The sequence below is a fragment of the Monomorium pharaonis genome, chromosome 3 (genome assembly GCF_013373865.1).
Source record: "Monomorium pharaonis isolate MP-MQ-018 chromosome 3, ASM1337386v2, whole genome shotgun sequence".
Classification (NCBI taxonomy): Eukaryota; Metazoa; Arthropoda; class Insecta; order Hymenoptera; family Formicidae; genus Monomorium; species Monomorium pharaonis.
Genome location: NC_050469.1, coordinates 27,255,236 through 27,268,371, shown reverse-complemented (window position 1 = coordinate 27,268,371; position 13,136 = coordinate 27,255,236). Strand labels below are relative to the sequence as shown.

At 37.4% G+C, this 13,136-nt stretch overlaps 3 protein-coding genes across 3 annotated transcripts; 2 read left to right on the top strand and 1 right to left on the bottom strand.

The window, feature by feature from the left end:
* Positions 1 to 108: 108 nt before the first annotated feature.
* Positions 109 to 4,386, top strand: LOC105834748. The gene is made up of 12 exons (XM_012677444.2): positions 109 to 750; positions 1,045 to 1,122; positions 1,202 to 1,296; positions 1,389 to 1,466; positions 1,557 to 1,703; positions 2,027 to 2,102; positions 2,190 to 2,377; positions 2,502 to 2,646; positions 2,809 to 3,024; positions 3,291 to 3,409; positions 3,567 to 3,702; positions 3,841 to 4,386. Exons 1-12 carry the CDS (start codon positions 451 to 453, stop codon positions 4,150 to 4,152), a joined length of 1,890 nt encoding a protein of 629 aa, XP_012532898.1. The 5' UTR covers positions 109 to 450; the 3' UTR covers positions 4,153 to 4,386.
* LOC105834749 (uridine-cytidine kinase-like 1) lies at positions 4,299 to 9,946 on the bottom strand. The gene is made up of 11 exons (XM_012677445.3): positions 9,819 to 9,946; positions 7,716 to 7,876; positions 7,461 to 7,585; positions 6,461 to 6,631; positions 6,253 to 6,359; positions 5,951 to 6,121; positions 5,796 to 5,867; positions 5,445 to 5,696; positions 5,160 to 5,369; positions 4,793 to 4,978; positions 4,299 to 4,713 (listed from the first exon to the last, which is right to left on the bottom strand). Exons 2-11 carry the CDS (start codon positions 7,769 to 7,771, stop codon positions 4,402 to 4,404), a joined length of 1,662 nt encoding a protein of 553 aa, XP_012532899.2. The 5' UTR covers positions 7,772 to 7,876; positions 9,819 to 9,946; the 3' UTR covers positions 4,299 to 4,401.
* A 299-nt stretch (positions 9,947 to 10,245) lies between these two features.
* On the top strand, positions 10,246 to 13,123 carry LOC105834750 (ras-related protein Rab-10). Its single transcript, XM_012677447.3, has 5 exons — positions 10,246 to 10,692; positions 11,347 to 11,407; positions 11,469 to 11,607; positions 11,701 to 11,790; positions 12,266 to 13,123. Exons 1-5 carry the CDS (start codon positions 10,566 to 10,568, stop codon positions 12,449 to 12,451), a joined length of 603 nt encoding a protein of 200 aa, XP_012532901.1. The 5' UTR covers positions 10,246 to 10,565; the 3' UTR covers positions 12,452 to 13,123.
* Positions 13,124 to 13,136: the final 13 nt, after the last annotated feature.

Genomic DNA, 13,136 nt, shown 5'->3' with positions numbered 1-13,136 from the left:
TATCTCCCTATCTACTCCTTCCTTAAGTAGATTATTCTCGCCACGATGACACTTGAGTACTGGAAGATCGACAAGAATTTTTTCTAAATTGTTATCAACTATCTTGTTCTTTTTTTATCAACTTGCTTCTTACAATAAAAATTATAAGAGTTGTAAATATTTCTATATATAATTCCTTGAGTATATCCAAGCGCAAAATTATTTCCAATCGCCACACCTTGAACATTTCTAATGCCACGATCGCCTGAAAACAGCTTTGTAAAGTCTTACTCGCTGAACAATTACGAGCCAGGTAATAAAATAATTATCGTTAGCTGACGAATAAATTGCACCTTCGATCTTGTGAAGATCACTCGACGAAGCCAAGACAGAACAGTCTTGGCGATTGCACGAAGCAAATCGCGTGAGTGATTTTCGTGCAATAAAGTTGTCGAGTTGTACAGAACCAACATGCCCGGAGGTGTTGTATTTTTGGTTTGCATTCCCACTCTGAGCTACGAGCATGAACTTGTGTTCGGCGTGCCGCTAAAGCGATCTAAGAGGATCGAGAAGACCAAGAATAGAATCACGGCTCCGAAGGTGGACCTCCGTCTGAAGGAAGCGAAAAGTCGCGCGCAATTGCTTACGCTCGACGATGACGGTCACGGTGACGACGACGACGTCGGCGTCGACGTCGGCGTCGAATCTAGGAAACGTGCTCGCGGATATCCCGCGCGATCGAAAACGGCGGTCTTCGTATCGATGGAAACGGTAAAGTAGAAGATTAACTGTAGCGTGTGAAAAATAATTAAAAAATTAACTAATAATCAAAATTATGATTCTCAATTAAATTATCTTTATATTAAAGAAACAAATTTTGCGTACGTGTATAATGTTACAGACTTCGTGCCTCTTCATTTCTTTAACCATTTTACTAACTTCTTAAAAAATAAGAAATTTTACGAATACCTTTTTAAATTTAATTTCAAATCAATATTCATATACTTAGATTATTATATACTTAGATTATTCATTCTTAGATCATGATTTGTTGAAATTTCGCAGGTATTGGAAGAGCTTTTGAAAAAGCTGAGAGTAGAGCACGTTGTGTGGTGCAAGGACAAGGAAGATATGTATTATGAGGTACAATGAGAGGATATATTTCTATCTGTTTGTATGTATTTCTAAATATATAATTATAAACGAGGTCTTTTGATGTAAGGTGATATTTCCGGTACCGGCTGGCGATCCCTGCGAAAATTGTATACATTGCCTCACCGAAATGGGTATCGGCGTTAAAATGAACTCGATAGTAAGGTGATTTCACTGGTCAAACTGAAAAAGTCACACGAGCGAGTTCCAATGAATTCGCGGAGTCATGACTTTGGCCATTGATTTTTTATTTTTAGCGTAATCCCGACACAATGCACGTACAGCGGTGTGAACGAGACAGGATCGCTGGCTATCAAGGACGACATTGCACGCAGGTTTTCCCTAATTGACTTTTGCTAATTAGATTACCGGAATTAAAAGCGGAAATATTTCCGAGATGGTATCTGACATTTTCTGCCCTTCAGACGGAAAGAGTCGGAGGATCGTAAGAACGCTTGGAACGAATTCGTAGGATCTATCAGATCGAAATTGACGGTAAAACAAGTGGTCGATGGCGTTCGCAGTGGCGGTGATCTCTCTTTCGATTACGTGTGTCTGGTATTAACCGCGGAGTAAGAAGCCAAACTATCTCTCTTATACACATTATCTGTAAATAAATAATTAAGACACATTTTCGGTAAGTTCGTCCGTGACCGTGAGAGAATAGTGCTCTAATGTTATCCAAAAAATTCCCTTTATCATTCATTTGACGATTCTTATTTTATCATCATGTTTTATCCATTAATTTTATCATTAATACTACGACAGCGTGCATGCGGTCGTAAGGAGAGCATTATAGAATATTGAAAACAAATCATAAACTTCATGACATTTTGCTGCAATAAATAAGCTGCAATCAATAATAATCAACTTTATGAAAATTACAATCTTGCAGCTGTCTCGCTGCACTTGGTCTCGTCGAGAACAGTGCAACTAATGTCGTTGCAGCCATGCTAGTTTCTCCTCTCATGGTAAAACCCTTTAATGCAACTCTTTGCTAGTCGTCAAACAATGTTTCGCGCATCACCTCACACTTTTGATCGTCTCGTTGATCAAAGGGACCTGTGATGTCTCTGACTTTCGGGACGATCATAGCCGACCGAGACTTGCAGCTGGTCGGCCTGAAAAGCTTGATGCTCGGCATCTTCTTGTCGATACTCTTCGGCTTCATATTCGGTCTTATCCTCGGCACAACCGAAATGCCTTGGGGCTACAACGACTGGCCAACCGACGAAATGAAGGGCAGGTGAATATCACCAAGAGTGACCAGACATGTTATTATTAATGCAATAGCTTATATAGTTATTACATAATTATATACAATAAAATATAGCTATAAATTTTATCTCAAAATAACTTTCTTTTTATAGAGGCAATTATAGATCGCTCTGGATGGGTGTTCTTTGGGCCCTTCCCTCTGGCACAGGTGTCGCAGTCGCTTTGCTGCAAGGCAGCAATGGACCGTTAATTGGCGTCGCCATATCAGCTTCATTGCTACCGCCAGTCGTTAATTGCGTAAGAGAACAATAATGAATATATCGTATAAAAATAAAGTTTATCTAATAATAAAAGTGTATTGTGTAAAGATATCCGCCTTTTTCCCTTTGTATATGGAGTCGTTAATAATTAATTTAATTAATTGATCCGAGATTGAGAGTTCGTTTTTATTTTTCGCAGGGTTTGTTTTGGGCTCTGGGATGCATATGGCTCATATATCGGCCAATAAAAATGCCCCATATCAAAGGCGAATCTTATACAAACTTTAATAGCTCCTACACATATGTATACAGCGATTACTTGCCCGTAGAATTCTTCTGCAATGGTATTATCAGTGCGTGTCTGACGTTTATCAATGTAATGTGCATCTTTATTACGGCGATAATAGTCTTGAAGGTAATTAAAGTTAGCACGCAACTCAGCTCGTTAATAGCCGAGAACAATCGCAAATTGTAGCTGTAATTTGCATCCTGTATTATTACGTCACCGGCACGACATACACGTGGCGTCGTTAATTGTAACTTCGCCATCGATTACGCAAATTACATTGCTACACGACAAATTCGCCGATTTTGATGAATAATACGTATATTATAATCTCTTACTCTTATCGCGTATACGTTATTTTTATCTTCGCCGTAATCATTCGTTCACAACCGCAGATTAAAGAAGTGGCTGCACCATACACGTCCACGCCGGAACTACGTCGATTTTGGGAACACGATATCCGGCTGGTTCGCGATAAGAATATCTCCAGAGATAACAGTTCCTTGGATTCAAGGTAAAAAATGATTACTACTGTAAATATTAAAACTATGACGTTAAACTTTATCTTGGTTATAACCTATATGAGTCATAAGTAGTTATGTAAAAGTATGTATTATAACTGATAAAAAAATGTGATAATTCTCTCCTCCGTTACAACATATTTCAATTAGTTTCTACGAGGGACTAAGTAAAACTAAACAACGAGCGTTGGAACGCACACTAAATGAAGCGGTCAGGGAAGCGATGAATGACGAAACCTTCAGAAAAGTACAAAGACTCAGTTACGGGCAACACGGACCAGAAGAGGTACGATTCCCTTAATATTTTATCAATTTAGACATTTTCTAATCAATTTCTCTAAATTATTATTTATCTAAATAAATTTATCTACATAATATATTTTTTAATAGCTTCCTTCTTAATGGTTTGTAAAAAATATTATAGATTGGCTCGCGGTTTGGGCTTCATGGTCGTGGAACCACGGGCAGAAACAACGTAAAAGATGGTGGAAGTGTTGAAAATATAATAGGTGGTGATCTACCCAAAGGTTTAGCGAATTCTGCTAATACAAGCGAGGACTTGATCGCATTGGATCGTTTAATAACATATCTCTTGAGCCAACCGAATAACCCCACTGGCAACAATTTAGATTCGTGGAGACGCTCGCATCGAGCCAGTTCACGAGGTTATAGACAGTTACGTGGCAGTCCTGGCGATATCGCGGAAACCGGTGGCGTTGGCACAACGCCTCTTTGAATATATAAGTTGACATTTAAAAAAGAGCCAACATTGCATATAAAATTAGCAATACAATAGCTGATTTTGATTTAAATGTGCCTTAAGTGTGAAATAAAACTGTAACAAGGACGAGGTACATACATAGAAATGTTACAGTAACACAATTTTTGCTAAAGATATGATAGATATTATTGATATCTGCATTTGTATCACAATTTGCACAACATAGCGAATATAAGAATTTTAAATAGAGATCTATAAATCACCTTAATCATCAGACGGCTCGGTGCCAAAGTATCTGTCGCCAAAATTGCCAATACCGGGCAGTACGTAGAACTTTTCATTTATCTCGGGATCCAACGCAGAGGTGACAATCTTCACTCGCGGAAAGGCGTATGCGATCGAATGCACGCCGGATTCAGCCATCAGCAGTGACGCCAGCAGCACATTTTCCTCGGCAACGTCGTGATCCAAAAGCACCCTGATTGCCATGATAGCGGCAGCACCGGTCGCAACAGTGGCATCCATCAATATTACTCTGTAGTCTTTGATATCTTTTGGTAATCGGAGATAGTACAACTAGGTATAAAAAATAAAACAATTTAATCTTACTATCAAGAATATACTTGTAAACGAAAAAAAGTTTTCGAGTGCTTACTTCGGGCTCGCCTGTCTGCTGATTAGTCTGGATAAGAATTTTTCCTATACGTATGTCTTTACACACATCTCGAACAGCCTGCTCCATAGTTTCACCGGCGCGCAATATCGACACGCCGCATATCTTATCCGTTGCCCCTCGCTTGCCGCCGTATAACACTCCTTGTGGTGTCTCAACAGTTACATCCTTTATATAAAAATAGTAACAGTTATAACATGCCAAAAGTTAGAGAGGCATACAGTACATCCTTTAGCCATAAAAATAGCAATTACAATAAAATCAATTAAAAATTTTAGTTTATCCAAGATAGATAACGAAATACACTTTTGTAAATAATGTTGCATAACTGCAATAAGTTTATATTTACCTCAAAAGGCAGTAGAGATAACGCATATTCGATGACTAGGCGGATCAAGCGCTTAGAATAGAAAATAAATTCATCTCTATAAGTCTCCTTATTTCGTATAAACGTATGAAGACCCTTTATCTGCGGCGTGTCCGGTAATAAATATAAAGATGAAGGCAATGGCTGTCCAATATACGAATGCGCCAATTTTTCTCTTAATTTAAAACCTCTCTGAAAGCGACATAGAGATCGTCAAAATCGATAGTAATTTTACATTAAACTATAAAATAAAAGCTGGCAATTTACCAATTGAAGTTGGGTGTGAACGTGTTGTACGATTAACTCTATCGCCACTTCATTTTCTCCTCCGCGCGGTACAATGATATCCGCATGAACCATAAGAGGCGCTATATAATAATAAAAAGCTGGCTGCACATGCTTACTATATTGTTTTAATACACCCTCCAGATCTCTGCCTCTTTGCGAAATATCCCTTCGTAAACGTCTGGCCAATCTGACGTCCGCATCAGTATCGACGAAAACTTTCATATCGCACAGCTTGATGAAACGTTTTGTTATTGTTTTTCAATATATTTCCAATCTTTTATTAAGTTAAATTAATTTAACTTAATTTAATTTAGCTTTTTATCGATTTACCTTCAAAACGTCGACATTGTAAAAAGTCAGTATTCCCTCGAAGATAATGACGTTGGCACCATACATTGTTTTCTTCCAAAGAAAGAAGGAAAGAATTGCACAAATCATATTCATTTTTTGCATATTACATATAAAATTCCAACTAATTAACTTACCGTTCTACTTTCTCTACGATGTGTTAAAAAATTATAAATAGGAACTTCTACCATGCGTCCTTCCTTCAAACGCTGTAGTGTAGTCTTGAGAAGCTCGAAATCGAAGGCGTCAGGATGATCAAAATTGTACTCGTTGTGCGCAGCCATTTCGTGCTGCTTTTCGTTTAATACCTGTAAAATAAATATACAGTAATATTGTATCTACAATATTACAAAATTATTTTCCATTGTACTAATGACGGATTTATTAAACTGTACAAAGATATTTTTAACGAACGCTCTATTGAGAATACTTAACATACTTTATAAAAGGAATCCATACTAAGAAGGGTCACCCATGGTACATCTAGAGATTCTATGATTTTTGTCGCCACTGTGGTTTTTCCAGAGGCACTGCCTCCACAAATACCTATCGTAAATATTTCCTTAGTAATAAAAGTTATAATTAAGTTATAAATTAAAAATAATTTGCTTTTCAATTTTTTAAAATAAACAATAAGTATTACTAACCAATTACAAAAGGTTCTACTTGTTGACCAGCCGAATTATACCAAGGAGGTCTACCAGCTGTATAAATGGTTCGCGTTTTACTTCTCAGGATAGATTCTGCAGACGTCTTTTTACTCGATTGTGACATGCTAGTAGTGCGCTGCCTGCGTGATCGTGGTGACTTTTGTGAACCTGTTGTCATTATACATTTTTTCTTTGTTATTTCTATATAATAATCAATACTTATTTTTAGACTATAAATGCCTCCCATTTAATAACAAATCAACAGAAGTGTCGTTCTATCTTTGTTACTTGTTGAATATTAAGAAAAGTAGTGGTCGTGTTACCAAATGAAAACCAAGATGAAAACATTCTATTGCCATCCTGTTTATAAATATATTTATTTTTATAATTTATAATAAAAGGATTTAATTAATAAAAGGAGTAGGGATAGGAATAATGGTAAGGACCTTTTTATTCTTCTATTTTTTTGTATTAGTTGTCTTCGAGAAGGTTCATTAAGAAACTTAAGGCATTGGATTGTTTGGATCTTCTTCTACAGGTACAATTTCATCGAAGGTTTTGATTCTGCAAATAGTGTATCTATATACCAAAATATTATACTAAAATAAATATAACATATAATAAAATATTATTCATATATGTATATTATAAAGACTCATATTTTATCTAATTATTTCATTCACTGAAGAGATATTTATTTCTGATGCAATCTGTACTACAGATAACTCGTTAATAAATAATTGACCTAAGTTATCATCAGATTATTATCAATTACTATACATAAAAATAAATGATACATATACATAAGAATTTTTTTCATCACAGATATACCAACATATCCTAGCTTTTACCAATTCTACAGTACTAACAATAACTAATTTGTTTGCCAACAAATAAAATAAATTATTCCGTGTGAGATCAAAAAGTTGCTCTTCGAGATATTAGACTGAAACCGTACGAGACAGAGAGAGAGAGAGCCGATAGTAAGTAGATTTACCTGTGGACGGTGGCCTCGGGGATTGCGGCGTGCTGACGTCGGAATGCCTGTAGTGCTCGGCATCCTCGCAGAGCTCATCGGCGAGAAAGACCTCGCGGTCGTCGAGGCACACGTCGCCGTCGTCGCTGGAAAGATCTCAGCGATAAAAACATTCGTGGATTTTCAACGGACGTTGACGAGAGAAAAATATGTTACAAAGTAAAAAGAATAAATTAAAAAAATAAATAAAAGGTGGACCACTCCTCGCGCCCATACCTCTCGGAGCTCGCCGAGCTCGGTGGCTCGAACGGGGGTTGTATCTTAGCTGCCATGTTTCGTCGGCCACGCTACGGTCTCGGGGCTCGTCACCACCGATGGACGACGTGCACGTCGCAGACGGTCACCTGCGGTTTACTACGTCGTACGTGAGCACCACGCTGTGGGTAAAACATACGTACGATAAACGCCAGTAACACACAGCAGTGTCTCGCACGCGGTCCGCGCGGTCAGTGTTCCCAAACCGTGGGAAAGACCCCACCATTCATTCGTTCATCCTTGCAGTTTCCGCGCGCGTGCGTACAAACGACCACGTGACTGTTGCTGCAGTGTCGTGTCTGGAAGCAGCAAGTGACCTTCATTCCCGGGCATGTTCCTTTTAGTTTAATTTCTTGCACGATTTCATCCTTTCTCCTTTTCCTTTCCCGAGAAAAAGAGAAAAGATGAACTGCGTAAAGAGATTCGGGTAAAAGTTCTTTTGTGTAATATTAAAAATAAAAGAAATACTTTGTATAAATATTTGGCAATAAAGAAACTTTTAAACAATATAGCTGACACATAGAAATTTTTGTATCTTCTTCAACATCATGACGGGCGTAGCGAGAACCACTTATCGCGGTGAAATATGTACGCGACTGAGAGAACTAAGCGCATTGTTAAAATCTATTGCATACGCGGAATTTTTTTTTAGGAACACCGATCACGCGCAGTGCCGATACAAGAAATCGCGCGCATGCGGACCCCGTTGTAGAGCATATGTTTTTGATTCATACGAAGCCTCGCAGACTATGGCTATTCGATCGGCTCTCTACAAAATCAATTTTGGATTCGAATTACGCAATCTTTATATAATATTATATACTTTATGTCGTCAAGCTATTGCTGGGCAGATCTAGATTTTGTATTAATGTTAAAAGAATTTGTAAATATTAATTAAAAATACCGAGAATATTGTAGAAATATCGAAAAGTCATTCTCTTAAAAATGTTTTCTTTTAGAAAATTACTCGAGTCTCGCTGCGAAATGTTTATAGTTTAATGGCTGTGCCTTTTCGCTTTTTTTTCTCTCTTTGCCTCTTCTCATTTCTGACACACTTAAGCACGCGTACACCGCAGACGTGCAATGACAATATAATACATCAGAGACAATAAAAGGACTGAGGGAAGCTCCCGCCTACGTGCGTAGGCCAGGTCAGGCCAGGTTGACTATCTTTGGCATGTATGTTTGCGAAGAGAGTAACGTGAGACGAAAGCGCAGGCACGCTTCAAATATCATAGCGTGTTGCAAGAAAAATATACCTACGTTAGCTTTCGCTCTTGAGCTAGCCGCGTGCTCATCTTGACCGCTCGGTATGCAAAACTGATAAAAGACACGGGAATCAAGTAACCGATGTCATATCTACGTTACATCGATATCGTATGTAACGGCAATTAGCGATAATAAAAAATATTTTAACGTGTGTGCATTGATATTATAAATAAAATTTATAATGTAAGAAATAAAATTATATAAAAAATAATCTAATTAAAATGCACATGTAAATTCATCTTTTAAAGCGTTAATAATCCCATGGATACTTTTATCATCGAGAAATAATAATTAATTTTTTTCATGTGTAATGTAGCAGGAAGCAATTTGATATGCATCAAAAATTCGAAAATGAGATTCTCATTGCATCACATTAATATACGAATACGTATGCAAAAGAGACATGTGCTTTTATTGGAAAACTGAAATTATCATCAATATTTCCCGGATTTCAATTATTTCTATTATTATCATGTCTATGTAACAAACAATCGCTTTTAATCTGACTTTAATATTAATAAAATAGAAATATGGAATATAATATATTACTTAACAAAGTACATATAATTTTTATTCTGATAAAATCAGAATCTTCTGGGATTCACTGTTCACATAAACAACACGCAAAACATAGAGTTTACATATATAGTTTACATTGTAAATACGTGGTTTATTTATTTCAAATAATTCCACATAATAGTTTCATTCGAAAAAAAAGTAAAAAATAAATAGCATGCAATTATATACAAAACACAAATGCAAGAATAAAATTGTATAAAAAGAGAAATGCCTTACCCCTTCTCCTGTACCGGCGACACGCGCGGTCAGCGAAGATAAGTGACCCTCCGCGATAACAAGCGGGAGCCCATTGTCAAAAGGAATACCACTGCGATTCGAACCGCTGCCGCCGTCGTCGCCGCCGATGCGGCGCGACGCGCTGGACGCGCGCACTCATTCAGCCGGTAACACCGAATCGTCGCTCGATCTTGCGTTGCTGTCGGCCGGTCGAGCACGACGAAGTATACGAACACAGCACATGTAAGGAGAAAGAAGGAGCGCGCGCGCAAGAGAGAGAGAGAGAGAAAGAGGGAGAGGAAGAGACAGAGAGAAAGAGAAAGAGAGAGTGTGCCGAAAGTCACCCCGCCGCATTTACCCCCGATGGCTTCTGCGTCGTGTTGACTCTGCCGTCGCGTGACGTCGCGCCGTCTTTTAATAGAGTCCGCCGCCGCTCCGCCGCCGACCGGTTCGCCCGTATGATACGACACGCTACGTCTACATATAACGTACGTCGCAGCAGCTCGTCGGGAGACGCGCCCTCGTTCGACCTTGAGCGGCTATAACCGGTGCGTAACGTTCGATGTACGGAGCATTGTCGCTGCCGTTGATCGCAACAGCCAACCGACCGCCGCCGCCGCGAGTCATCGCAGCTCCGCCGCCGCCGCCGCCGTCGTACCAGGCCCGCCGTGCTCCCGGTTTTACTCTGTTTACTTCCTCCACCTCGGCGTCTCGTACTTTTCGACGTGGGACAGCCTCGGCGACGAAATGGCGAAGAAGACTTACGATCTACTGTTCAAGCTGCTGCTCATCGGCGACTCCGGCGTCGGCAAGACCTGTATACTGTTCCGTTTCTCGGACGATGCCTTCTCTACTACGTTCATCTCCACAATAGGTGAGAAAAAAAAAGAGAGAGAGAGAGAGAGAGAGAGAGAGAGAGAGAGAGAGAGTGGGAAACGAGAGTCAGAAAGACCGGGTAGAGGAGAGTCGTTCACGACGACGAACACGCATTCTCTTCTCCGACGATTAGGTTAGAACGCGACGCTATGGTAGAACAAGAATTATAAGGTCATCACATGCCTCGTTCTCCATTGTAAAATTCGATCTAATCGAGCCGATCGCCGCCTCGCTTCCGTGTGCGAGAGTCACACACGTGCGTACGCGCGCGCGTATGTGCATGTTTTTCTCTGGGAGAAAAAAAAGTGTAATCATTGTACTTTGATCCTGCGGGGTTTTTTTTAGCTACGTCAGACGTTCGTTTTTTTTTTAACATGAATATAAGTTACATTAGATGTAAGAAAATATATTACTCTCTCTCTCTCTCTCTGCATATATAAAGGATAACTTAAATGGAAATAAAAAATAAAAAGCTAAAAACAGTATAAATTAATAGAATATAAAGGCAAAGAAAGAATGTATTTTCCATAAATTAATGTATTGAGTTTTTGTTATCATAATGATAATAATTACATAAAGTATACATTTATTTCTAAAATATTTTATTGTTTAATAAACATATGATAGAAAAAGTGTTTTTTTTTTCTCATAGGTATCGATTTCAAAATTAAGACAGTGGAATTAAGAGGCAAGAAAATCAAATTACAGATATGGTGAGTTGTCAAGTATATTTTTAAAGTTATCTATATGCTTATATGCCTTTTTTATCTACAGGGACACAGCTGGGCAAGAGAGATTTCACACTATTACAACGTCGTATTACAGAGGGGCTATGGGAATTATGCTTGTTTATGATATTACTAATGAAAAGACATTCGAAAATATTGTGAAATGGTTGAGAAATATTGACGAAGTAAGTGCAGTTTACTCTACATTTACAAATTTATTTATAAATTTATTAAAACAAAAACACCTAGTGATTATCATAAATATTTATTTTCTGCAGCATGCGAATGAAGATGTGGAAAAAATGATATTAGGAAATAAGAGTGATATGGAAGAAAGACGCGTTGTCAGCACAGAGAAGGGAGAAGCAGTAAGTACTTTACATAAATATAATTTTTAGTAGGATTGGGCATTATATGTAAAATATAAATAATCTAAGGAATCTAAATTATAAAACTTTGTTTTACGTGTCATCTATGTAAATATTAATTAAAAATATTAATCAGAGATTTAAATTTTATCAGAAATAAAAGTATACCATTTTTTATTTTTAATATTACATATTTTTATTTTATCAATATTGTCACAGATATATTAACAATTTTACTATTTAATTACTTTTTCTGTATCGATAATTATTGAATTTACATTAATTTACACTGCTTATATTGTCTACACGAAAAAGATTTGTGTGAACATAACGTAAACAATACGTAAATTTATGCAAACGTAATCGTGACAACACAATTTCGATTTTTAATATATTATGGTAAACGTGATAAAACTTGCTTTTATAAAAAAAAAACATGGTTTTTTCTCAAGCAGAAAATTTTCTTCTTATACAGATAGCAAGAGAACATGGCATTAGATTTATGGAGACGTCCGCAAAAGCGAATATCAATATCGATCGAGCGTTTAGCGAACTAGCGGAAGCAATACTGGATAAAACTCACGGCAAGGAACCACAAGATGCACCCGACAGAGTAACGGTTGATCGAAGGGTAGAGAGAAGTTCGAATCGGTGCTGCTAATTTTATATACTATTTATTTTATTGGCGCATAACGAACTATATATCAGCTCGTGCCACACTTGGGATAAATCCCTCGATATAGGATTTAGAGCGTAATTTAAAACTTAATAACGTAAACACTTCACGACACTGCCTGGATCAGATATAATCTCACTTGTTCTCCAATGAAAAATACATCTGTTCTATGCTGTAATCGAAACTAAGACATTGCAAAAGATTACCAATACGATATTTTTTAAAAATTTTGTTTTTTAGTTGCGTTTATATGAAATATATATATATAATTACATGTAAAACTGTACGTGTAATATAATATAAAGTTTCTTTAGTTTATGTGGATAAGAAAAATAAAACGCAGATTTTACTGATGGATTTTCATATTTCATATAAAACGTCGCATCGTTGCACGAACAAAAACAATTAGGACGAATTGTTTGTTATGAGGCTGCAATTTGTTACCATGTTGAGTGATGTGAATATGAGTGTGTGGCTTTCAATCTTGATAAAACTTTTTAGACATTGGACGCTTTCCTACGTGAACAGGACGCTTTCCTATGTGAATCGCACCACATGCTTATTTGTATATTAAGTTAAGGAGGACTTAAAACCAAAAGCTTTTACCGTTTTGTGTACGGCCGATTTACTATAAATATAAATATTCACAATTTGGAATTTGTTTTTATTT